At 54.2% G+C, this 25388-nt stretch overlaps 1 protein-coding gene across 4 annotated transcripts in view; it reads left to right on the top strand.

The window, feature by feature from the left end:
• Window positions 1–18722, top strand: part of KLHL26 (kelch like family member 26) — a 29103-nt gene extending 10381 nt beyond the window's left edge. For 3 of the 4 annotated variants that reach the window (XR_009452934.1, XR_009452936.1, XR_009452935.1), the window contains 3 exons: window positions 12740–12922; window positions 14975–16622; window positions 17957–18722. Coding sequence is in view for 1 of the 4 variants with exons in the window: in XM_059696153.1 (XP_059552136.1) it covers window positions 12740–12922; window positions 14975–16445; window positions 17957–18046 (1744 nt within the window). In the remaining 3 variants the exon portion in view is untranslated. The remainder of the gene's footprint in view (window positions 1–12739; window positions 12923–14974; window positions 16623–17956) is intronic. The other variant, XM_059696153.1, reaches the window with a different exon arrangement.
• The last annotated feature ends 6666 nt before the right edge of the window (window positions 18723–25388 follow it).

Here is a 25388-nt window from a genome sequence, read left to right as displayed (position 1 = left end):
TGGGTGCTGGCAAGGGGTGTGTGCAAGTTCTGAAGGTGGAGGAGACAGGCTTTTCACGGGTCTGGAGTCAGAGAGGAGCTGGAGTGGGTGGGAGGGACGAGGCGGGAGACTGGAGGTGCAGGATATGGGTAAGGGGACACACAGGTCAGATTTGTGTTTTGGAAGGATCCCTTTGGCAGGAGAGGAGGGGGCCTGGACCAAAGTTGGGACTGTGGAGAGGGCATAGGTTTGGGGAAGATTTGAGGTTGGACTTGTGCAATGTGCTGACCAGTGGTGGCAGCCAGACAGGGGTCATCTGCTCTCAGGATCCAGGAGTGCATGCTGGGGGAGGATTTGTGAGTAGGTGGGTGGGCAGGGGAGGACCAGCCCTCACTGGACCTGAGAGGCTGTGCTGCCTGCCAGCATCCGATAGAGAGCTGGGAGGTAGAGATCCTACCTCCAAGTCTCACTGGCTGCCTCTGTTCCAGAAAGCCCTCATGCCTCTCCTTGCTCAAGGACCTCGGGTCTTCCAGCCAACAGGTCCTGGTCCCAGGAATATCCCTCCTTGAGGAAAAGCCCTTGTCACTGCAGGAGATCTCCCCAGTTTGATTCCACTCGCAATGGACTCTGAACCTCTCCTTTTGAGTACGCACCACACTCACTCCTATTTGCTCTCCTCTCTGTTCGCCGCATCCTGGTCCAGCCCCTTTTGCCACCTCCTCCTCCTGCAGGCTTTGTGCCACTGTTTCCCACTCTAACTGGTGGGAGGCTGCTCATTGTCCTCCCCGTCTGACACCTGCCAGGGGCTTCCTCAATCTCAGAGCAAAACCAACTTCTCCATGTGACCCCCTCAGCCCACCCGCCAGGCCCCCTAGCTTCCATCACCCTGCCCTCCTCTTGGGCCAGCACCCCTCCCGGGCCACTAGCCCAGCTCCCACTGGAGGTCCTGTCTCAGCTTTTTGCACAACCCTAGTGTTGCCTCCTTGGTTCCTGGCTGATCCATCTGTTCACACCCCCCACTATCCACCACAGCCCACTGCCTGCCTCTGCTTTGTGTTCACAGAACATTCTCTGTGCTTAGGACTTGTGCCCCCCAAAAATGTGTGCTCCTCAAGGGCAGGGCTTCATCGTGGAGGCTCTGATTCCATCTAGCAAATACTCCACACATAGCCTTCTATGGGTTTGCCAGGGTTGCTGGCCTGACTGAGGCTTCTGGAACAGTCCTTCATGGCCTAACCAGGTGAGGGGCACCCTCCCCCTCCTCCCTTTATTTCATGGCAGGATCTGGATAGAAAAACAAATTCCCAGGCATGTTGTCAGTGAATCGGACCTAAATGAGAGAAGCCAGTGAACAGTACCTTTTGGCAGGTGTGCTTTGTGTAAGATCTTAGTGCTGTGTGTTGAACACGGAAACAGCTGGCCGCTCTCCCTGTCCAGCTGCCTGCAGTGGGAAATGGGGGCCACCCTCCAGGTCCCTACTAGCAGACCCCCTTCCTTTTGTGGTAGCACTAGCAGCTGTGCCGATGAGCTTTTAACACTTGTTAACCGTGGGTCTTCAGTCCCTTCTTTCTCCCCTTCCCGACCTGTCCCGGGTCTCTGCAGAGCGGGCTGCTCAGGATGCAGAGAACAAATCCTCCCTAGCATTCTTCCCCTGCAGAACAGGTTTCGGGGTACATCCAGGGTGATTTTAGATCCCTCGCCAAGCAGCTCAGGGCTAACATGAAAATATTGTGATTCCGGAGGAAGTAACCAGCATCTTTGGGGAATCTCAGCGCTTTCCTGTGAGTGAAGCAGCTTCTGGAATTGAACATGCTCAGCCTGGAGGAAATGTCGAGGGGTGGACCATGGGCTTTTAAAGCCTCAAGGGTGGCTACCCAGTCCAGGTCCAAGATGTTTCTTGACACCACAACTGCAAAATTCCACAGGGATCCAAGACTGACTGGACCGGGGAGTGGGCTGAGCTAAATATCCGGAGAGCTCTCCTCTCAACGGGGTGTTAGGCGTTGAAGCATCTGCCAAAGGAAGCAGGAATGGAGACGTGATCACCCCGAGTCTTCTGTAACTGGAGCTAAGAGTGAGGCATTCTCTCAAGGAATGGTTCAGGGGGTGGCAAGGTGCCCATAAGGTGACGGGCATGTAAGGGAGCCCCAATGAAGACCCCAAGGCAGCTTCCATTTGGAAAACTTCCAGAACTAAAGTTGTAGTGAGGTCTGGAGGGCGGCTGAGGGGAGTGGTCCCAGGAGGCCATCTCTTGCTTTCTCTCTTCTCCTCCCTCCTCCCTTTGTCTCAAAAGGGGATAATTGGGGCCCGCCTGCTTCTAAGGTAGGCTGTTGGGAGTTCACAAATGTTTATGCTGCATGTGAGTCACTTGCAGAAGCAATGGGTAGTGTTTTCCTTGTCGAGGCTGATGGCATGGACTGCCTTGCAGCTCCAACCTTAGGCATGTTTCCAGCATTTTAGCATTTAGAGTTGCTGAACTTTCTCAGTGGGGGGCGCGGGTAGCTTGTTGACCTTTACCAGGGCGCCTGCTGTCTCATTGCAGGCAGGCGGGGCTCAGGCTGAGTATGGCCACCACCTACGCACCCAGAGATCGCCCAGCGTGGCTTTCTCGCCCCCCTCCCAATCCCGGGCTAGGAAGCCTGTGTGCAGTGCTGGAAGAGGTGGCAGCTGGAGAATTGTTAACTCCACAGTGGTTTTTCCAGAGGCTCATCTGGAATGTGGTGGTCAGGAGGCCAGGACCTGAGGCTTCTGACATTGAAGGCCCTCTTTGGTTATAAGCACCAGAAACTCAAGTCAGTGCCTTCAATAGAAAAATAAAAGTTCATTGTTCACATTAAAAAAAAAAAGTTTAGGGAGGAATTCAGTTTTTGGTCTCTTCAGGCCTCAGATGATTCTCCTGGAATCTGACTCCCATTTCTCAGCTCTGCTTTCCCTCTTGACTGGGAAAGGTGACCCCACCTTGCTCCCCACCATCCCAGAATCCCCAGGGGAAGGCGAATCTCCATTCTGGAGGGTCTAGAAAAAGTCTCAAGGAAGGCTCTGATTGGATTGGATGATCAAAACCCCATTCATTGTGTCTGGGAGCCTGGGAGTCTCTGGTTGGACAGGATGAGTCATGAGTCTTTTCTTTCAGCCCAGGGATGGGGGTCCCCTGATCCCTACTACTGGGGATGAGAGTGAAGAATAGAAGGTTCCCTGAGGAAAATGGGGACCTTATCAGAAGATGGGAGGGATGTTGGTACTTCCTAAAATGAAGATGTTCATGACAGGTCCCTTCTTATGCTTTAATTTGTGCTGCTGTTGGAAGGGCCTGGCTGAGCTATCCCCACAGCTGTGTCTGCCTGTGTCTGGCCTGGCACCACTGGGCATGAGCACATGCCATATCACTTGGCAGAACCATCCCTTTCAGGGCCTCAACACCTGTCCTGCCAGGGGAGGCAGCTGGGCTGGGCCTGAGACACTGGAATTTGGCAGTGTTAGAATGTCACTGGGTTTTTGAATGGTGTCCTGGGGCCGTGCAGTCATGCACATACTTGCCTGATTTGCAGAGTGAAGGGCTTTTGCTCATTCAGGTGGCTTTGTTTCCAAGCCCAGTGAAGTAGGGATAATGTGGGGGGATGGGCTGATACTGGGATCGGCTTTGAGTCAGTGGGTGGGAACCGAACAGGCAAAGCCTTGGCCTGAGACTTGCTCACCAGTCTGCCCCTGCTACTCATGGCATTGGGGGCGGGGGGCCCTGCTGGGCTTTGGGGGCAAGGGAGGCTGTGGAGAGATCTGGCTGGACTGTGAGGGCAAGGGAGGCCATGGGCGACCTGCTTCAAGAAGGCTTGGAAGAACTGGGGGACTTGGGAGTGCAGCATAAGGAGGAGGGTTAGAGGGCAGAAGGAGTTGGCCCTTCAACATGGGGTCCAGCATGAGCAAAGTGTGGAGGTCAGATGTCCCAGAAAAATTTTGCTGAGGGCTTCCTGGTTGAGCCCAAAGGATAACATACCCATTTACAGGACTTGTACCAGGAGGGTACATGGAGGGAGTGAACAGAGCAGGTATGTGTAGCAGAGATTTGTAGGGAGTAGAGATGGGAGTCAAGCTCTAGCCAGTGCTGCCCCCTAGCAGCCATCCACCTATTACCTCACCCATCCATTTTACTTGCCTATTCACCAGTTCCACCCATCCACCTATCTATCCATCCATTCATCTGTCCATCCATCCATACATACATACACCCCCTGCAGCATCCAATCGATAAGTGTGACTGAGCTCAGAGCACATTTTGGGCATGGTGCCTGGCACAGGAGCACAGCAGGAGATAGAATCCATCTTACCTTGCCCTGGTGAGGCTCCTGTTTCAGTCTTGGGGAGATAGGCTGGGAACAGACAGGTGGTGTGCCAGACAGAGCAATAGTTGGGAAAACAAATAGAGCCAGGTCGGGGATCTGAGAGGCCTGGGGGAGGGGCAGAGCGCTCTCCCAGCATGACCCACCAGAGTGGGGCAATCTCCCATGTAGCAGCTGGAGGATTAGTGGGCTAATCTACACCCTTGTTGTGGCCGGCACCCAGGAACCGCGTCCTGCCTTTCCTGCTGTACAGCTCCACGTCCACTTTGTGGCTCAGCACCCCTAGACAGCAGCCTCAGTGATCATGGGGTCCACTTACCTGGGGCTACAGAGAAAGACTGACACCAGCCAGGCCTCTTGTGTGCTGTGAGGCCTTGGACCTCTCTGTGCCTGAATCTCTGTGCCTAAATGCCCTGTCTGTAAGATGATAATGATAGTGGTGTTCCCTTTGCCAGACTGCCCACTGAGAGGTAAGCTGGGAGCCAGGTCTGCACCACCCAGCCCATAGCTCTATATGGAGTGGCTTCTCACCAGGACAGGGAGGGATGGGGACTGTGGGAGCAGAAAGCTTGATGCTGGCAAGGGACGTTGGGTTTGGGTGTCCTTTTCCTTCTTCCTAGCCTTGAGAAGTGGCCAGAGTTGGGCAGGTCTGGGAATGGTAGGTGCTGCTTACATGGTCCTCCTGTCCATCGGTAGTAGCGAGATCCCCACTTGTCCTGGGCTCCCAGGGGCATCAGTAAGAGGCTGGGGTGAGGACACAGAGCCCGAACAGGTCTTGGCCCAGTTTGAGGGACACTTGGCTCACAGTGACCCATGATTGTGAGGCTATGGAGAGCAACAGGGGGTTTTGGCAGGGGGCTGACAGGGTCTGATGTCATGCCCTTCTCCTGGCAGGAGGGTGGATGGTGTCTGCAGAGTACTCCCCTGTGACCCAGTGAGTCCTGGGGGAACATGGGGGTTTGTGCTGTTTGTCCCATCAAGTCACAGAAGGGCAGGACGATGGAGCTGGCAGGCCCTATCTGGAGTGGAACCAGCACTAAGTAGGGCCACTCTGTGCCAGGCTCTGTGCATTAGGGATCTTAGGCAAGCCTCGGGCAGGGTCTCATTGTGGGGCTGGTGACACACGGGCTGGGCAGCTTTTCTCATCTCTAGAGTCCTCAAGAGGATTCATGAAGGCTCTTTCCAGGTGAATGTGCTTCCAGAACCTACCTGTCTGCCCCACCACCCTCCCCAGCCTCAGCCTGCCTGGTGTTATGTGGGGCTCTCAGGAGGTGCCAGCCCTAGGTATGTGCAGGTTGCACAGTACTTCCTCTGGGCACTCCCTGACACGCCCTCTCTTCTGTCACCCTGTCACTGCTTGGCAGGCACAGATAGGCAGAAATAAGGCCATACATGTGGATGAAGTCTCCAGATGGTGATACCATGAGGAAGACTAGGGGATGTGTGGCCTGAGGCTATTTTTCAGGGCTCAGAGAGGGGGGTTCTGTGGGTGATGTGCTCTCAGGGTAGGCTTTGAGTGGGTCTGGCCATGTCCATAGCCTTTGGCTCTTGGAGGGGGCAGAGCAAGTTCTAGGGTGTGGACTAGGCTCTGCCTCCACCTGGAGGCCTGGCACACCTGCTCTCCCTGGACACCCAGACCCACCCATAGGAAGTACAGATTGGTATGGTGCTGGCAGTCTGTTTTAAGTTGTCACAGAAGATATCAGAGAATAACCAGCATGATGACCAGGAGGGAGAAATAAACAACTGCTGATGCTGTAGAGAGAGTCCAGGGCTTGGAGGACCTGGGATCTGGGGCCCTGGCTGGGTTTTTTCTCTCTCTCTGGGTCTCTGTCCCCCTTTTTCTGGGACTCTGTTCCCTCTGGGTCTCTCTCAGTGGATTGATGCCTGGCCTTCTGGGACACTACTGTGGGAACCTTTATCTGCTTCTGGCTCTGAGCTTTTCTCTGCTGCCTCTGCTCCCTCACCCCCTGTAAGCCCAGGGATCAAGCCCTGCCAGAGAACTGTAAGCATCTCTGAAGGAGCTGCCCCTTATCTGTAGGGATGGCCCCAGAATGGGCTTGCTGCCCCTTGAGGGTGAGGGGGGCAGAGCAGTCCCAAGAGAGAGACGCTGACATGAGTGGGGGCTGTGAGCCAGAGCAAGGTGCCAAATCCTGGAGACTGTCCTTGGGCTGTGAGCATAGCTCTCCAAGCCGTACAATATTGTAACCATGGTAACAGTGGCTGGGCTGTCTGCCTCTGTGGTGCGTGTGAGACCCTGGCTTTGTTGCACCTCTTACCCACGGAGCTGCGGTCCCAGGAGCCAGCCATGGCCTTGGCAGAGCCAGTAGGCTACATTGTAGGGAGCAGGTATGGGGGCCATGCTGGGCCTCGGTCTCCCATCTTGAAGGGGATACTTGTTGCACTATCGTCCTGTGCTCGTAGGGAATTCACGAGGTTGCCTATGAAGAACCACTTGCAGTAGGTGCTTAGCTAGCCTATCTTTTGAAGGTTCAATATGAACCTTCCAGTATGGAAGTTTCCAGTATGGCTAGACGGGAGGTGAGGGAGGGAGATACGTGAAATAGAGAGGAGAAGTGGACCAGCAGGCTGCCAGAGCTTCATCAGGGCTCTAGAGTCCAATTCCCCCTCTCTGAGCCTCTGTCCCCCTCTCTCTCTGAGCCTCTGTCCCCCTCTTTCTCTGAGCCTCTGTCCCCCTCTTTCTCTGAGCCTCTGTCCCCCTCTCTCTGTGTGTCTCTACCTACCTCTCTCTCTGTGTCTCTAATCCCCCCCTCTCTCTGGATCTCTGTTCCTCTCTCTCTGGGTCTCTTCCTTCTGTCTCTGGGTCTCTGTCCCCCTTTCTGGGTCTCTGCCCCCTGAAGTGCAGTATCTTCCCTGCTGATGCTCCTGGGACTTTGGGTGGAGTGGCTGAACTCCCTGGTACAGCGTCAGCCGGGGTACGAGCCAACCAGCTGTGCTGCGCTGCTGTGCTCCTTGGAGCCACATGGACAATAAAACCAAAATTGGCTTTGAAAGTGGAAGTGCTCTCCGTTTTGAGGGGAAGTGAGGGAATTTGCATGTCAGAACAGTATGTTAAAGGGGCAATACCGGCAGACTCTGTTCTGGCCTGAGCTTTGGGCTCCATGTGGGGGTGGGAAAGGATTTTACAAAACCCCAAAGAAATGTTTCCATGAAATTCCTGTTGTTGCTTTTTCCTTTTTTTTTTTTTTTTTGACATTCCAATGAAAAGAACTGTTCCGGAGCTTTGGAGATCTCCTGGAGGGTTGGGAAACTGACCATGGAGACCAGGGCCAGCAGTGGGCAAGGACAGGAGGAGGAGCGTTTCCACCTCCACCATGGGCCCTGTCACCCTGTGGCTCTGGAATTCCTGTGGCCACTCCCCATCAGACCGTCCTGCCTTGGGCTGGGTCTCCTCATAGCAGAACCTGAGGCAGCCTGTAGTATATTCATGGGGTGACCCCATGAAGGACGGGAGAAGGAGCCCATGTAGAGGGCACCAGTAGGGAACTGGTGACAACGTGGGCAATAGGCTCAGTGGCCGGGGTTCCCTGAGGGATGATGGGTATCCTGCCATGTGGTGGTCCCTCTGGGGGCATCTACTCCACCCAGTCCCATGGGCCATCAGCCCCTGTGCAGGGAAGCCCCAAGGGAAGCAGAGGCCATGTTCCCATGTCTAGCACAGGCCTGGGCCCGGCCAGAGGTTTCCAATGACAGTGCTGGAGGAAGGGGAGGCGCCAGCACAGGGGTAGGGGGTCAGGACAATCTCAAGCCCAGGCCAAGTTTGTGGGGGCATATGCAGCCCCTCAGAGTCCAGATCCGGGTAGAGAGTCATCCAGGACAGCAGTGAGCAGCCTCCAGAGACACTCTGACCAGCTGCTGACGCACTGGCTCCGATGACTCAGTGCTAGTGACCATGCTCGGGTGGCTGTCTAAAGACTCCGACTGGCCCAGGAAGGCGGCAGCAGCCTTCCTGGAGGAGGCCTACAGTCCCGCCACAGCGGCCGCCCCCTGTCTGGCTGGCCTGAGTAATGGGTCCTTGCTTTAGTCATTGGTCCCAGGCCTCAGCACTCCCTCCTCCTCCTGCCCACCTCTGCCTAGCCATGTCTGCCTCTGTCCAGTCTGGGACTCTGGCCTCTGCTGGCTTCCTCCCTCCCTCCCTGAGCTCCCAGAGGCTGTGAGATGTGTGAGGGGTAGTGCAGGGGCTTTAGGGACAGTTGTCCCATCTTTGAGATGGGAGGAAGGGAACAGCCTGTGGGGTGCTGGGAGCCTTGCCCAGCACGAGGAGGATGTGTATGCAGTGGCTGTTTCTCACTCTGGCTGTAGCTTGGCCCACACCCTGTAGGCAGCAGCCCAGTGGGCTTGGTTGGAGTTCCAACCTGGTATCCTAACTCCCATATATGAACGTTTTAACTGCCTCTATGCTCAGCTGAAGGGCAGACCCTATCAGAAGGCACCATAATTCTTTGTACCTCCTTGAAGGACATTTAGCTCGTTTCCCATCTTCAGCCCCCAGAAATGCTATGTGGGGAATATTCTCACTCATCTCTTGCACATGTGAGCACACCTCAGATAAATCCCAGAAGTGGACTTGCTAGTATGAGGATATGTGGTTCTGCCGAACTGCCTCCTTGGAGGTTGTCCCACTTCACACGCCCTCTGGGAACAGGCATGAGTGTCTGCTGTGAGAGAACCTGGTGACTCTGCCCGCCTGAGCCAGTCCCTTGGTGAGCACACTTTCCCTATTTGGAAGAGGCCTACTCTCAGGTCTTTCCAGCCAGCTATGCTTTCTTTCCTATAAACCAGTGGTTCTCAACCTTCTGGCCCTTTAAATACAGTTCCTCATGTTGTGACCCAACCATAAAATTACTTTTGTTGCTACTTCATAACTGTAATGTTGCTACTGTTATGAATCGTAATGTAAATATCTGATCTGCAGGATGGTCTTGGGCGACCCCTGTGAAAGGGTCGTTTAACCGCCAAAGGGGTCGCGACCCACAGGTTGAGGACCATTGATAAACCATCAGCCCACATCAGTTGTGCATTTTTCTGTGAGGTTGCCAGTTTTGTATTGATTTCTTGGGGCTCTTTATATATGGAGGACCATATATGTTCAGGGACAGAGCAGTTCCACAATAAAGTTGTTCTTGGTGTGATATCTTCTTGTGAAAATGTGAACATGCATATCTGTCCTTGGGCTTAGGGGAAACACAAGAAGTTCTCCTGCCCTGCCCCAAAGTCTCCAAGAAAAAAAGAGACCATCTGAAACCAAACTAGCAAAATGTACAGAATCTGTGAGGCAGGTGTCCACAGAGAGGCCAGCCTGGCTCAATGGGCACCTACCATGTGCCAGTGCTCTGTGAGTGGTTCCAGGCTTTACGTTCCCAAGTGCATGACCATGTTCAGTGGCTCACAGGCGGCAGGATACAGTCCCCCACTGGGCCTTGCCACCTCCCTAGCCCAAAGGGAAGCTGGGAGAAGTAGGTGGTCTGTGGTCCATCACTTCCCAGGAGGTGATGGGAGCCTCACCACAGCCCTGTGACATCTGTGCTCCTGCCTGTCCCATTTGACAGTCAAGAAAGAAAGACCTGGAGATCAGGGAATGTGTCTGAGTCGTACAGCTGGTGATGGCAGGGTAGGGATCAGAATCCTCCCTCTGCTTCTCACATCAGATGCCAGAGCCTGGTGAGGTGAGGTCTGTGGTACAGCCTGGGCGGGTTTCCTGGAGGAGTGGGTCTCACTGATCTGCATCTCCCAGCCTTTGGGTCCTTGCCTGACCCCCAGACACTCCACTCAGGGCTAGGCTCTGGGTTTGGGCTTTAGGGGGTCCTGGTGATGAATGTGACACACTGGTGCTTGGAACTGTTGAGTCCAAGTCTGCTCCTGGGAGGGGGCTCCAAGGGCTCACACCAGCTGTCCTGACCTCTCAGGCCACTGTGCTGCACAGACCGACGCTCTGTCCACCGAGCCAAACCAGCCAGGGCTGTTGTTTGTTTTTGAGGTCAAATTCACATAATATAAAAACCATCATTTTAAAGTGAACGATTCAGTGGCATTTAGTATGTTTACAATGTTGTGCAACCATCACCTCCATCTAGTTCCAGAATACGTTATCTCCCCCAAGAAACTCTGTCCCCATTAGCAGTCATCCCCCATTTCCCCTTCCCATCCCGGGACAAACCCTAATCTGGTTTCTGTCATTATGAATTTGCCTGTTTTGGACATTTCATATAAATGTGATCATACAACATGTGGCCTTTTGTGACTGGCTTCTTTCATTGAGCATCATATTTTTCATCTTTGTCAACGTAGCGTGAATCAGCTTCATTCCTTCTTAATATTCAATTGTGTGCACATACCACATTTTATTTACCTACTCATTCGTTGATGGGCATTTGGGTTATTTCCACCACTTTCCTTTTTAAAATTAAAAAAAAAATTCTAAAATGATCTTTGCCTTCTGAATCCTCATTTGGAGGTGCAGGAACCTCTTTTCCCCATCCCCCCAGCAGCTGCCTTCATAGGTAAATCCATCTTCATACAGCAGATATTCTCGGTTTTGTGGCTTCCCCACAATTTGCTCTGTTTATCCCACATTGGCCAGGAGGTGACAGGAAGATCCCGTGTGCCTGCTGCTTCCCCGAACAGGTTCAGATTCTGCTGTGTCCTCTCACAGCTCTGGGCGATGGATAAGCTGCTCCGCCTGCTTCTGTCCTTAGAAGATGGGACTGATGACCTTTCCCCTTGACTGGGCAGCCAAAGAGTGTAGCCCACAGCCAGATTCTTCTGAAAATGGCCAAGGTGACATTGCGGTCATGTGGCTGCCCTTCCCCATAGTGCTGGGCACACAGGTATGCTGGGCAGGTGTCAAAGTGGCTGGGCTTTGAAGGCCGGGCCCTTCTGGAGGTGGCACCTCCCTCCCCGCTGTGAGAGGCTGGCCTGAGGCACCCGTGTTCTCAGGGCCTAGCACTCCTGAGAAGTTGCAGGTCAAGTTCCTCATCCCTGCTCACAATGGGCTCTGTGCCAGCACCCAGCATCTTAATCTCACCCTCTGTAGAGGAGCGATAAGTGTACCACGGGGGCAGCTTGCTGGGGCTTAGGGGACAGTGGTCACTCAGTGCAGCATTCAGGAGACACGTTTAGAATAAAAAATAATGGAATAGAGCTTTTAAAAGGAGAGGTTGGAAGTAACCCAGATGTCCATAGATAGTTGAAGGGATAAAGAAATTGTGCATTCATACATTCTCACAGTGGAATAGTACTTGGCCATAAAAAGGAGTGAAGCACTGATACGCGCTACAATGTAGGTGAACCTTGAAATATGATACCGAGTGGAAGAAGCCAGACACAAAAGCCACAAAAGACTACTTGTTGTCTGATTCAATTTATATGAAATGTCCAGAACAGGCAAACTAATCCAGAAAGTGGATTAGTGGTTGACAGGGGATGGGGAAGGGGGATGAGTGAAGCGGGGGATAGGGAGTGACTGCTAATGGGGATGGGGTTTCTTTCTGGGAAGATGGAAATGTTCTGGAACTAGATAGAGGTGGTAGTTGCACAATATTGTGAATATACTAAATGCCACTGAATTGTACATGTTAAATGGTGAACTGTATGTTATGTGAATCTGACTTGAATAAAAAAAAAAAAAGAAAAGGGCATGTGCCTGGCCAGTGTGGCTCAGTGGTTGAGCGTCGACCTATGAACCAAGAGGTCATGATTCTATTCCCGGTCAGGGCACATGCCTGGATTGCAGGCTCAATCCCCAGTAGGGGCATGCAGGAGGCAGCTGATCAATGATTCTCTCTCATCATTGATGTTTCTATCTCTTCCTCTCTGAAATCAATAAAAAATAATATATTTTTAAAAGAGGGACATGTGCGCCGAAACCGGTTTGGCTCAGTGGATAGAGCTTCGGCCTGCGGACTGAAGGGTCCCAGGTTCGATTCCGGTCAAGGGCATGTACCTGGGTTGCGGGCACATCCCCAGTGGGAGATGTGCAGGAGGCAGCTGATCGATGTTTCCCTCTCATCGATGTTTCTAACTCTCCATCTCTCTCTCCCTTCCTCTCTGTAAAAAAAATCAATAAAATATATATTTAAAATTAAAAAAAAAATTAGAAAAAAAAATAGTAAAAGAGGGACATGTGGTTTCCTCAGGTCCCGTCTGAAACCCTGCCCATATCATCGGCAGCAAATGGCAGTTTCTGCCTGAGGGGTGGCAGGGCTTGGCCAGGTTTCTACTCTACTGCCAAGGCTCAGTGGGCAGGTGGCAGTCAGGACCCAGATCTTGTTTCTACTTCTCTGGGGCGGATCCTGGTGATTTTTCCCATGCCTGGGGCAGCTTCAGAGCTTGGGCAAGCTGTCCAGGATTCCCGGGCTGAGGCCCTGAAGCCTCTGAGCCTGACACTCCGCCCTGTTCTCCCATAGCATGGCCGATAAGAATGGAGCTCTCAAGTGCACCTTCTCTGCACCCTGCCATAGCACCAGCCTCCTGCAGGGGCTGGCCACACTTCGCTCACAGGGCCAGCTCCTGGACGTTGTGCTCACAGTCAACAGAGAGACCTTCCATGCACACAAGGTGGTCCTGGCTGCATGCAGCGACTACTTCAGGTGAGCACAGGCCTGGGGGATGGGCTGGAGAGTGCACATTCTTCTGAGAGGGGCAAGTTCAACTCTAGCTAGGGAGGGATGGCATTGAGGGAAGGTGACTGGTGTTGGCCCAAACGTCAGTAAACCTACCACTTTTCCCAGGTTTGCAACTTACTCAGACTTTTTAGGGATATTACACAGGCCAGTAGAACAAACCTGGGGGACAGAGTGGCCTGTGGGCACCCAATCAGCCGTTTCTGTCCTGAGGGGAGGCAGGGCTTGGCCAGGTTTCTGCTGTGTTTTTGACACCTGTGTGAGCTGGCCTCAGAATCCAGCAGGGACTGGCACACATCCCTGCCCTTGCGATACCTGCACTCAGGCCGAAGGACAGGGGGGACTCCCAGGCGGTGGCCCCCGAGTTTGCCAGGCTCCGTTGCAATCCCCATGTGACAGGCGAGACCTTGCTGAGTGTCTGGGTCTGTCTGCTCTGAAGACCCTTTCCTAAGAGTGTCATCCTGGGGGTGAGTCTCTGACTCTGCTTTGCCAGTGGTGGCTGAGGCGCTCCTGCGACCGTGTCACAGAGTCCCAGCCCGGGTGCGCACCACAGGCTGCACACTCTCCGAGGCTAGGTGTCCAGCCCAGTGTGCCCCCGACTGCCCGCCCTGCGGGCTCAATGAGGCCCTTCTGGGGAGCTGGAGAAACCAAGCCATCTGGGGCGCCGCTTCTATTTTTATTCTGGATTTGGGGACGGGCGGGCCGCCCCAGCCAGAAATGCCCTTTAAAGGCTCCTTTGCGCTGGCACTGCAGCGGCAAGGCCTTAAAAGGCAAAGCTCCCTCCCGTCGCAATGACTGTTCCTGCCTTCGACAGGCCGATGGGACTCTCGGGGACAAGAAGGGGTAGGGCCCTGGGGCTGGCAGAGCGCTGCTCCTGGAAGCGATATGGCACTGCTTTGTGGAGTGCTGGGCAGTCGTTCGTTGATGGTCCCAAGGCAGCATTAAGCTCAGCTGTTCCTACTCTGGGGCCTACGCCTGGCCCATACTAGCGTAGGGACTGGGTGACAAGCATTTGTTAGGCAAATGGCCAACGGAAGTTCCCTTCCGTCAGTCACCCGTTATGATGTTTACGATGTATGTTGATGGCAGTCACAATTATGATGAAAGGCCAGCTCACCCTCTGAGAGGAGCCTCTTATGCATCATCTTTTAGAACCTGCCATGAACTTCTAGCAGGCACTGGGATTCTTAGCCCTCTTCCTGGAGGGGCCCCTCCCAAAGGCTGTGGGGGGTTTAGACCCAGGTCCTGTGTCCCAGGTCCATGCCTCAGAGCAGGACAGCCCAGCTGACAGACTTGGGGCCATTCACGAGGGGCGGGGGGGGGGTATCTTACAGCAGGCTGAGACTCCCGTGGGTCATTTTTAGGGGCTCCCCTAACTACATGGGCCTTTCTTCGGACCTATCAGTGACCCCAGTGGGGGCGCCCAATAGGCACTCCAGCCTGGGACCCTTATTCCCTCCCCATCCCTGTGTGATAGCAGCTGAGACTCAGGCAGGGGAAGGTGGAGCCACCTGTTCAGGTGAGTGTGCTGGGGAGGTACTGGACTCTGTGAACCATGATGTGTATTCCCTTGGGGTTCCCGCTATATTTCCTGAGCTCACTGAGGAACTGGTCTTCATGGCTGGGCACTGATATGGGGTTGGAGACTTTTCCCCAGAGCCAAAGCTAAGGTTTGGCCTCCTCCTGCACAGCCACATCGCCATGCCGTGAGCAGGGTGAGGGGAGAGGGAGGGAGGGAGTTGGCCTCCGGCCTCAGAACCAGCCTACCCCAGTGCAGCATACATCTGGGTGAGGTCGGGCAGGGCCCCACGGGAGAGGCCGAGAGTGCTGTTGGGAGGAAGATGCATGGCTTGGGGTGGATTGAAAAGCCTTTTATTTTTTGCATGTTTTTAATGCATACCTGGCCTGCTTTACCCTGGTGGGCAAAGCCCTGCTGGCGGTGTCTCAGGGCCAGGCCATCCCAGTGGCCACGACGTCTGTTGGTGCCCTGGACCCACATGCTGTGTTTCTGACCCTCAGGGCCATGTTCACAGGCGGCATGAGGGAGGCCAGCCAGGACATCATTGAACTGAAGGGCTTGTCAGCGCGTGGCCTGCGGCACATCATTGACTTTGCCTACAGTGCCGAGGTGACGCTGGACCTGGACTGTGTGCAGGATGTGCTGGGCGCAGCTGTGTTCCTGCAGATGCTGCCAGTGGTGGAGCTGTGTGAGGAGTTCCTCAAGGCTGCCATGAGCGTGGAGACCTGCCTGCACATCGGTCACATGGCCACCACCTTCAGCCTGGCCTCCCTCAAAGAGTCGGTGGATGCCTTCACCTTCCGGCATTTCCTGCAGATCGCTGCGGAAGATGATTTCCTGCAGCTGCCACTGGAGCGCCTCGTTTTCTTCCTGCAGAGCAACCGCCTACAGAGCTGTGCCGAGATCGACCTGTTCCGAGCTGCTGTCCGCTGGCTGCAGCATGACCCTGCCCGGCGGCCACGCGCCAGCCATGTGCTCTGCCATATCCGTTTCCCACTCATGCACTCGTCTGACTTGGTGGATAGTGTGCAGACGCTGGACCTGATGGTGGAGGACGTGCTCTGCCGCCAGTACCTGCTAGAGGCCTTCAACTACCAGGTGCTGCCTTTTCGGCAGCACGAGATGCAGTCCCCGCGCACGATTGTGCGCTCCGATGTGCCCTCGCTGGTGGCCTTTGGTGGCACCCCCTACACTGACAGTGACCACGCTGTCAGTAGCAAAGTATACCACCTGCCTGAGCCGGGAGCCTGTCACTTCCGCGAGCTCACCGAGATGGAGGTGGGCTGCAGCCACACATGCGTGGCTGTGCTGGACAACTTTGTGTATGTGGCCGGGGGCCAGCACCTGCAATATCGCAGTGGTGAGGGTGCAGTGGATGCCTGCTACCGCTACGACCCTCACCTGAACCGCTGGCTGCGCTTGCAGGCCATGCAGGAGAGCCGCATCCAGTTCCAGCTGAACGTGCTGTGCGGCATGGTCTATGCCACGGGCGGCCGCAACCGGGCCGGCAGCCTGGCCTCCGTTGAAAGATACTGCCCGCGGCGCAACGAGTGGGGCTATGCCTGCTCGTTGAAGCGCCGCACCTGGGGCCACGCGGGTGCCTCGGCCGGGGGCCGCCTTTACATTTCCGGTGGCTATGGCATCTCCGTGGAGGACAAGAAGGCGCTGCACTGCTATGACCCGGCAGCCGACCAGTGGGAGTTCAAGGCACCCATGAGCGAACCCCGTGTGTTGCATGCCATGGTGGGTGCTGGCGGCCGCATTTACGCCCTGGGTGGCCGCATGGACCATATGGACCGCTGCTTTGACGTGCTAGCTGTAGAGTACTATGTACCAGAAACAGACCAGTGGACCAGCGTGAGCCCCATGAGGGCCGGCCAGTCAGAGGCCGGCTGCTGCCTGCTGGACAGAAAAATTTATGTTGTTGGGGGCTATAACTGGCGCCTCAACAATGTGACAGGCATCGTGCAGGTATACAACACCGAGACAGATGAATGGGAACGCGACCTGCACTTCCCTGAGTCTTTTGCAGGCATTGCCTGTGCCCCAGTCCTGCTGCCCCGGGCCGGAAGCAGGAGGTAGCTCCCGGGATGCCCCCCCACCCACACACCCATGACCTGGCTGCATGCTGTTCTTGCCAGGGGTTTGGTGAGCACGTGTCCTCCCCGTGGGCTGGCTGTATAGTCCCGCTGTGTTGATAAGCCTCCTTCCTAGGGTCTTTCCTTCCCAAAGCAGATCTTGGCTCTCTGCCTGCCCAGGGAGCCTGCCAGTGAGGAGGCCGATGTGTTGTGGCAGAAAACTTGAGCCTAAGGCAGTTTCCTCGTCTGCACAGGGTCCTCACTCATGGGTTGGAATAGGGGGTCTCTTTGGGGTATTATTGTGCCCCACTTCTCCCATCCCTCAGTCCAGCAATCTCAGATGTTCATATGCAGGCTCATTAGTGTCAATCCAAATTCATAGTATGCCACTCTCCCCACCCCAAGTTTCTTGCGCATGTGTATTTTGTTTGCTTGTTTTGTTAATCCTCACCCAAGGATATTTTTTCCATTGATTTTTAGAGAGAGTGGAAGGGAGGGAGGGAGGGAGGAGGAGAGAGGGAGAGAGAGAGAGAGAGAGAGAGAGAGAGAGAGAGAGAGAGAGAAGAGAGAGAAGGAGAAACATCAATGTGAGAGAGACACATTTGGTTGTCTCCTGCATGCACCCCAACCAGGGCTAGGGATGGAACCTGTAATGCAGGTATGTGCCCTTAACCGGGAACTGAACCGACAACCTTTTGGTGCATGGGCTGATGCTCTAACCACTGAGCAATTCTGGCCAAGGCACACACATGTATTTTTAAACTAGAGGCCCAGTGCACGAAGTAGGGTGTCCCTCAGCCCAGCCTGTGCCCTCTCGCAATCAGGGACCCCTCTGGTAGAGTCCCTAGGCCTGGCCGGCTATCAGGGCCTATTGGGGCTTTCCTTCCCCGGCTGCCAGCAGCTGGCCCCGCCTCCGCCACTGCCACTACTTGCCATCTGTGTAGCACTGCCCCCCCACGCCTCCCGTCACCAGTTGCCTCCCCTCTGTGGGTGACAGGCATGGGGTGCGATCACTTGGCTGGCCTGGGCCTCCCTTTTCAGGGTGATCGATCATGGGGCTCTGTGATTGATGGCTGTGCAGAGGGAGCCCCATCCACCCACCTGGGACTCCGTCTGTGGCCACCAGCTGGCTGGCCCGGTAGCCTGGGCCTCCCTCTTTGGGGCGATTGTGGAGGCTCCCCCCTCCCCCCATCAATTGCCCCGCCGGCTGGTGGCCTGGGCCTCCTTCTGTGGGGTGATCGTGGGGTGATGGCAGGGGGCCCCCACCCACCAATCTCATTGCACCCCCCTTGGCTGGCCTGGCGCCAGTGCATGTCATAGCGTGGTCGTCCAGAAGGTCGCCCAGACTGTCGTTCTGCTGTTGGTCATTCGGTCGATTTGCCTATTACCTGTTTATTATTATAGATAACTGTACCCCACTTCTCTGGAGCTGGAGGGGCTCAGAAGCACCCAACTTGGATTGATGACCAGAGGACAGTTCTGTCTCCCCAATAAGCCCAAGCTGCTGAATGGGAGAGGGCCGCACAGGAGGTTCAGCGTTTGTTCCTATTCCCGTCCTTGGTCTGAGCACCTCAGGGTGTTTGCTCATTCGATTTCAGGAGGAGAGACCACAGCCGCTTCCAGAGATGGTCCTCATGGATGTCGGGCCTCCACTGGGCACTGGGCCACCTGGGGGGCCCTGAGGAGAACTGGGCTGATATGTCCCTGTCCCACGGATGAAGGAGGGTGCTGCTTTAGGATCCCAGTGCATCTGCACTCCCTGGGTCTGTTCGGGACTTTCATTTCATCTACTCTCCAGCCCTGCACTCCCTCTTTGTCCTGTGCTCAGGGTGAAGTGCCACCTGCCCAAGGCTGCCAGCTGGGGAGTCAGTAGGCAGGAGCCTCTCTCTTCAAGGGCTTCATGGCATCTCCAGCCACATTTGTTTTGGTCTCTAAATCTTTTTATTGTTGTTCCATTTTGCTTTTTTTTAAAGAGGCCAGCACCGCTGCCTTATAAATGGGATTTATACCCTTGGGGCAACTTAAAGTGTCTCTTCTGCTGCTAACAGACGATTGATGTCATGTTTCTGTGACCCACTCGCTGTGTAAAGAATTAACCTCATACCTTAGCAGACGTCGTCTCCTAATATTTTCCTTGTATTTAATAAAAATGTTATGGTGAAAAGATGGAGCAGGCCCCGTGCCGAGTTTGTGGAGCCTGATAGGTCACAGATTCCTCCTGTCCTCTGTGCATTTGGGGCCCCCTCTCCCACCTCACCCTTTCCCATCCTTGCAGAAGAGCTGGAAAAGGTCCAGTCTTTAGCTCAGGGATGTGAGTGAGGGCAGCAGGAAGTGGGGCCGGTTCTTCTACTGGATGCTGGGAAGACAGAGGGCAAACTTCGTGGCCTCTGGCAACTCTCCAGGCTGTTCTATGTGCCTGGTGGTCTGGCCCCCTGCCACCAACCAGCATTCAGCCCTAACAGGTTCTGTCTCCATCTGCTCGGTTCTGGGGTGCAAGATCGGGCGGCTGTGGAGCCCTCTCCCAGAGGCTGCAATGCAGAGGAGACAGGGCAGGCCTAAAGGAAGCATGAAGTCATTACGCTCCCATAGGGGCCAAGAGCTCCACAAGCTGCCCCAGCCCTTGGTTTTGTGGCAGCCTCACTGTGAATGGGGCTGTACTTTGGTAGAGACTGCCTGCTTGTTCACGTCCAGCCTTCTGAGAGGGGAGGCTTCCAGGTCACCCTCAAAACGCACCACAGGCCTGGTGCTCCCGCCCAGCAGCCACGGGGCCCCCAGGGTGAGGCTGAGTTGGGAGGCAGTGCTGAAATAGGAACTTGGTTGGGAACCAGGAAGGAGCCCATGCTTTCAGGGGCATTGGAAGGAAAGCAGGGTCCTTGGGGACTTACCAGAACATTTTGGCCTCTTCTCACCTCCCTAACCTGAGCTCCCCCAAAAGAACCCTTTTCTGCTAGCGGCACGGCCCCTTCAGGGGGCAGTGAGAAGCCTTTGCCAGCTACAAGTTCCCCAGATCAGCTCACACCTCAGAACATCTTGTCCCCAATGAGCTGGCAGGGGTGCCGGTGCAGGGTGGAGGGGGTGCTGCCGTATCTAACCAGTCGATTGTGCGTAACCGTCTGGGCTGGTTCGTGGAATGTTCTCGGGGGCTCTCTACCCCTCCTTCTCCATTCACCACCCCCCCGGAAGAAAGGAAAATTATTTTTCGTATTGTAAACTTTAAACACGAAAAAGCTGTTTTTAATTTAGCAGAAACTGGCTTGAAACTTTGTGAATGTTTGTGTCCTTTGGAGAAAGGCAGAACATGTGTACCCATATACAGAGAGTTGCACACACACACACACACGCACACATGCTTACTCAGGCATACCTGCACACATGTGCTTGCTCATACACAGTTGAACAAATAGCTTGTGCACATGCCCCTGGGCCAGCCTGGCCCTTTCTGTGTGGCTCCCTGAAGGAGTCTGCAGCCTATCACCTTATCACTTCTCTTCACCTTTCACCCAGGGCAGCATCCATGAGGACCGAGCCTGGGGAAAGCCCGTCTCCTGCCAGATGGCCTGCTTCCCCACCTCGGGCTCCTGGAGCCTCCCTCTGCACCTGGGCTGGGGTTGTGGGAAAACGCTGTCTCCAGGGACAGTGGGATGCAGGCCCGTGAGAGGGAGGCCAAGTGTGACTTCTGGGGCCTTTCAGCCAGCAAGGGCCAAAGGGGCCTCGGGGGAGTCGTGTGAGGTGGGAATCTGCCCCAGACCTGGCCAGTTTGGAAATCTGCCCCTGGCTTTGTGTCCTGGAATGTAGCTACAGCTCCTCTGTTCTCACGGCCCCAGAGATTTCCCTTCTCATGGTGGAGTCTCCGCGCACGGGTTTTATTAGGGGCACCTGGCCGTGTGTCCCAGGAGGCACAGCCAGGAATGTTTGTTACACAAATGAGAAGTTCTGGGTGGGGAGGTGGGAGCAGAGCCTCATGCACTCTAGTGTCTGTGGGCGCTATCCGTGGACCCCAAGGGCAGATGGTCCTCGAGACCATGCTCCCCACACAATAAGACCTCAGCTTAACTCTGGGCACATGCCCAGATTGCGGGTTCTACCCCTGGTCAGAGTGCGGGCGGGAGGCAACTTATTAATTAATGTTTCTCACATTGATGTTTTTCTCTAAAATCAATAAAAAAAAAATTTTTTTTAAGAAAAGACCCCAGCTTAATTGTTGTGGCTGACCCTACTGTTGCTATTCTGGCAGCCATTTCTCCCTCCTCACCCATAGAGCCTTGATTTGGCGCCAGCTGCAGTGTGCCCAGCCTTGGGTGGGGGTTAATTTAGGATTTGGCTCAGCTTTTTTTTTTTTTTGGTAATGCCTTTTGCAGGGGTTGTTTTCAGCCTGGGCAAATTTCCCAGCTCTGGCCAAGCTTTAAGGGAAGGTCTGAGGTGGGGGTTTCTGGTCATGGAAAAGGCCCTATTGCCCCCTTCAATCCCTTCATGCTTCCTATGAGGACCGTATGCAGGAGTTTCTGCAGCCCTCTTGTGGCCATGAGGAGCAAGTTAAGAGAAGCACAGAGAGGCTGCCTCCCAGAGCCCTGAAATCATGAGGCCACCAGTCCTACCCTGGGACCTCTGATCTCCAGACTCCTTTTTCTGAGAATCACAATGTCTGTACTGCTTAAGAGTCTTCGTATCGTAAGATACTAGTGGCCAGCTATTCTGTTATTTGCAACCCAAACACTTAACAAAATTATAATGTAAAGGTAACAGATGCTGGGATTTCCCAGTCTTATGTAAGTCAGGGATTTTATTTGCAAACAACAGAAACTGGCCGATTTCAGTGGCAAAGATGTGCTTTGGAGGGCTGTTGGGTTGCTTACAGAAGTGGCAGGAAGACTGGAAAATCACGCTCAGAAAACAGGAAGAATCAAGGTGGCAAGGCAGCTGGGGTGATCAGCTGAAATCAGGTCAGGGGACTGACTGGTGAGGACACTTCTGCCACCACCACAGAATCCAGATGTCTCAACTGGCAGTCATCTGCCCTTGGCCCTCGGCCATAGCTGTCCCTGGAAACTGGATACTCCTGCCTTGATGCTGTTTCTTTGCATCACTTTTTCCTGAGTGGAAACATCCTATTGGCCTAGTCCCGTGGTCGGCAAACTGCGGCTCGCGAGCCACATGCGGCTCTTTGGTCCCTTGAGTGTGGCTCTTCCATAAAATACCACGTGCAGGCACGCATGTACAGTGCGATGGAAACTTCGTGGCCCATGCGCAGAAGTCGGTATTTTGTGGAAAAGCCACACTCAAGGGGCCAAAGAGCCGCATGTGGCTCGCGAGCCACAGTTTGCCGAGCCGCAATTTGCCGACCACTGGCCTAGTCCGTGTCCTGTGCCAACCTAGCTGCCTGGATCCCCAGGAAAGTGAGTTTGTGAGTGTGCTAGTCAGCTGCTGACAACATGTAACAAACAACCCAAGTCTCAGTGGCATGCAAAAATAAATGGCTGGGCCTTAGCCATGTTGCTAAATGGTTAGAGCTTTGGCCTGTGCACCAAAGAGTTCTGGGTTCGATTTCCAGTCAAGGGCATGTACTTGGGTTTTGGGTTCGATCCCCAGATCTGGTCAGGGCACGTGCAGGAGGCAACCAATCCATGTGTCTCACATCAATGTTTCTCTTCTCCTCTCCTCCCTCTCCCCTCCCCTCCCCTCCCCTCCCCTGCCCTTCCCTCCTCTTCTCCCTCCCTCCCTCCCTCCCTCCCTCGATCCTTCCCTCCCACTTTCTAAAAATCAATGGAAAAAATATCTTTGGGTGAGGGCTAACAAAATAAATAAGGAAAAAAAATAAATGGGTGGTTTTCATGTATCTGTGACTCAACTGGGATGCCTGTTCTATGCTGCCCTCAGTTGGGCAGCTCTGCTTCCAGGTGCAAGGCTGTGGAGTAGCAGGGTGGGGTAGGGTGAGGGGGTGCTTAGCCCTACCTGTCTTCATCTTCAGACCAGCAGCCAGCTCACGTAAAGTTCTCCCAAAATGGTGCCAGAGGACAAGCGGAGTCACGTGAGGCCTCCTAAGGTCCAGATTCGGAACTTGTATGCTGATGCTTCTGCCCATATGTCTTTAGCCAAAGTAAATGACATGGCCAAGCCCCAGAGCAGGACTGGGAAATACCCTCCTTCTTACAAAGGAAGGATGCACAATGGTGTGGCACAGGGCGGGACACAGGAACACATGGGGAACTGAGGCCCACAGTTTGATCCATCGAACTGTTGACCCTGGGGCTTCTGTTGTCAGTGGGGGGCTGACTTCCCATGGTGGGGACTCCCTAGGCTTGGATGGGGATTCAGATGCTGGGCTTCCAGAAAGAAACACCCACTGGGCCGCCAAAAGAAAAGCCAGTGCCCCCTGAAGGTCGGGAATTATCTTTTGTCACGTAGGTTGGGACTATAGGTGTCTGGGTTTTGGGATAGCGGGAGGGGTGCTGTGTCCTCAGCTGCAGCTCAGCCAAGTATCCGCCTTGTGTTGTCACTGCCTGTCCCTCTGCCTGGTGGTTGCAGGGGAGGAACTGGACTGCTTGCCCTGCCCCTAGGTTCCCGCCTCCGTCAGCTCCCGCCTCTTGCTACTCTCCTTGGCAATCCTGCCCTGTCTCACCCACACCCCCGGGGGAGGGGGGGCAGGGACCTTCGTCCTCATCTAACCTCTTCAATTGTAAGGTGTGAGCACTGTGCCTGGCATTCATGGCTTCTATTGCCTGGTTCTTCCTTTCACATCATAATTAAACCTGGCTCTGGCTTTACCTTTCAAAACTCTGTCTGACGAAGGTCTCGTTTGGAAGTCAAAGAGAGGCCCGGGATGGCTTTCCTCTTTGCCTCCCCACTCCCATGGCCCAAATTCCCCTCCATGCAATGTGGGTACCCTAGATCGACTAAGATTCCATATAAGGCAGTGCAGAAAAGCAAGGCATGAAAACTCACATCTCCAGATAGGGGGTGCTTCCCCTAACAGTTATTGGGTGTTGGTGAGGAAGCAGGCCCTAAGCCAGCGGTCCTCACCTGTGGGTCGCGACCCCTTTGGGGGTCGAAGGACCCTTTCACAGGGGTTGCCTAAGACCATCGGAAAACACATATATAATTATATATTGTTTTTGTGATTAATCACTATGCTTTAATCATGTTCAATTTGTAACAATGAAATTGGGGGTCACCACAACATGAGGAACTGTATTAAAGTGTCGCAGCGTCAGGAAGGTTGAGAACCACTGGCTAAGTGCTTTGTTTTCATTATCTATTTAATCTCCCAAGAACCTTCTAGGATGATTGCCACTGTTCACATTTAACATGGGTGGACAGCAAGACACTGAGACGTGAAGTCACTTTCCTGTTTTTACACAGCTGGGCCATGCAGACGTGCTCAGCGTAGGTTTTCATGTAACTTGCATTTATTTTATTTTTTTTTAAATATATTTTATTGATTTCTTACAGAGGGAAAGGGAGAGAGAGAGAGAGAGTTAGAAACATCGATGAGAGAGAAACATCTATCAGCTGCCTCCTGCACTCCCCCCACTGGGGATATGCGCAACCCAGGTACATGCCCCTGACCGGAATCGAACCTGGGACCCTTCAGTCCGCAGGCCGATGCTCTATCCACTGAGCCAAACCGGCTTCGGCGTAACTTGCATTTAGAGACTTTATGTTGAAGGGTATTATGGCCTGGATGCAGGGCACAGGGCATTCTAGACAGGAAGACAGCCTGAGCAAAGGCCCTGAGGCAGGATGCAGCAAGGCGAAAGTGAGGACATTAGAAAGGGAAGGGTGGGAGATGGTGCTGGGGAAACTGGCGAAGAACAAATGGAGCCAGGCAGATCTACGGAGCAGATGAGGGAAAATTACATCCTGGGAGCAGCAGGAAGTGGCTTATGAGGACCCAGCTCTTAGCTTACACTTGGCTGTGCTCTGTAACTAAAGCGAAACTAACAGTTGGACACTCCCAGCCCCTTCGGTCAGAACTGGCCGGAGAAGGACCTAGGACTGGGTGAGCCTAGAGTGAGGAACACAGCTCTCCTTAGGGGTCAGGACAGTCTTTCTGGAGGAGGGATGAATAGGAGTTTCCCAGCAGAAAAGGATTCATTTAACAAACACTTGCTAATTACCCCACTGTGCCTCGTCTTGTGTTAGCTCTGGGGACCCAGGAAAACAGAATGAACGGACACGTATAATATGAGACCTAAAGTACTCAGAGCCTTCGAGGGACAGAGAACACGTCTTAAAAGCAGGGAACTGGGTGTGTCTGTGTCCTTTCGGCATCACACAGGGAACTCTAGCCCGGTGGTGTTTGGGAGGGTGGATATACTTTCAGCTTTTGATCTCAGCTCCGTCTACAGGCTAGCAGACAGGAGCCTGGATACAGCCGCCTTTAGAGAGCGGGATGTTTCCTGGTCATGGGAAACACAGAGGGGGGGCCCTCAGGGAGGGTGTCTCAGAGGAGAGGCCTGAAAGATGAGAAGGTGCCGGCTATGAAAGGATCTGGGAGGGGGGGCAGTCTGGGAAAAAGCAGTAGTATGTACAAAGATGTGGAGGTAGAAAAGTAAGGAAGCCAGCGTACTTGCCGTGAGGAACCAGGGAGGGGGCATGAACCTCGTGGGTCACTGGGAGGAGGGTGGATATTTTCCCCAAGTGTGATGGGGACCATGAGATCCACCCCAGTTACAAAGACCACAGGGTGCTCCGAAAAGCCCTACCTCGGCCACACTGGGTGGCAGCAGCTTTCTTTGATGAACTAAGAAAGTGAAAACATCAGGTCTGAGTTCTTTCTGGGTCACCAGATGCCTCCACTTTGCCCTCCTCAGTACTAAGGGTCAATGGAGCCGGAGGA

Source organism: Myotis daubentonii, chromosome 5 (genome assembly GCF_963259705.1).
Source record: "Myotis daubentonii chromosome 5, mMyoDau2.1, whole genome shotgun sequence".
Lineage (NCBI taxonomy): Eukaryota > Metazoa > Chordata > Mammalia > Chiroptera > Vespertilionidae > Myotis > Myotis daubentonii.
This window is presented reverse-complemented; position numbering and strand designations above follow the sequence as displayed.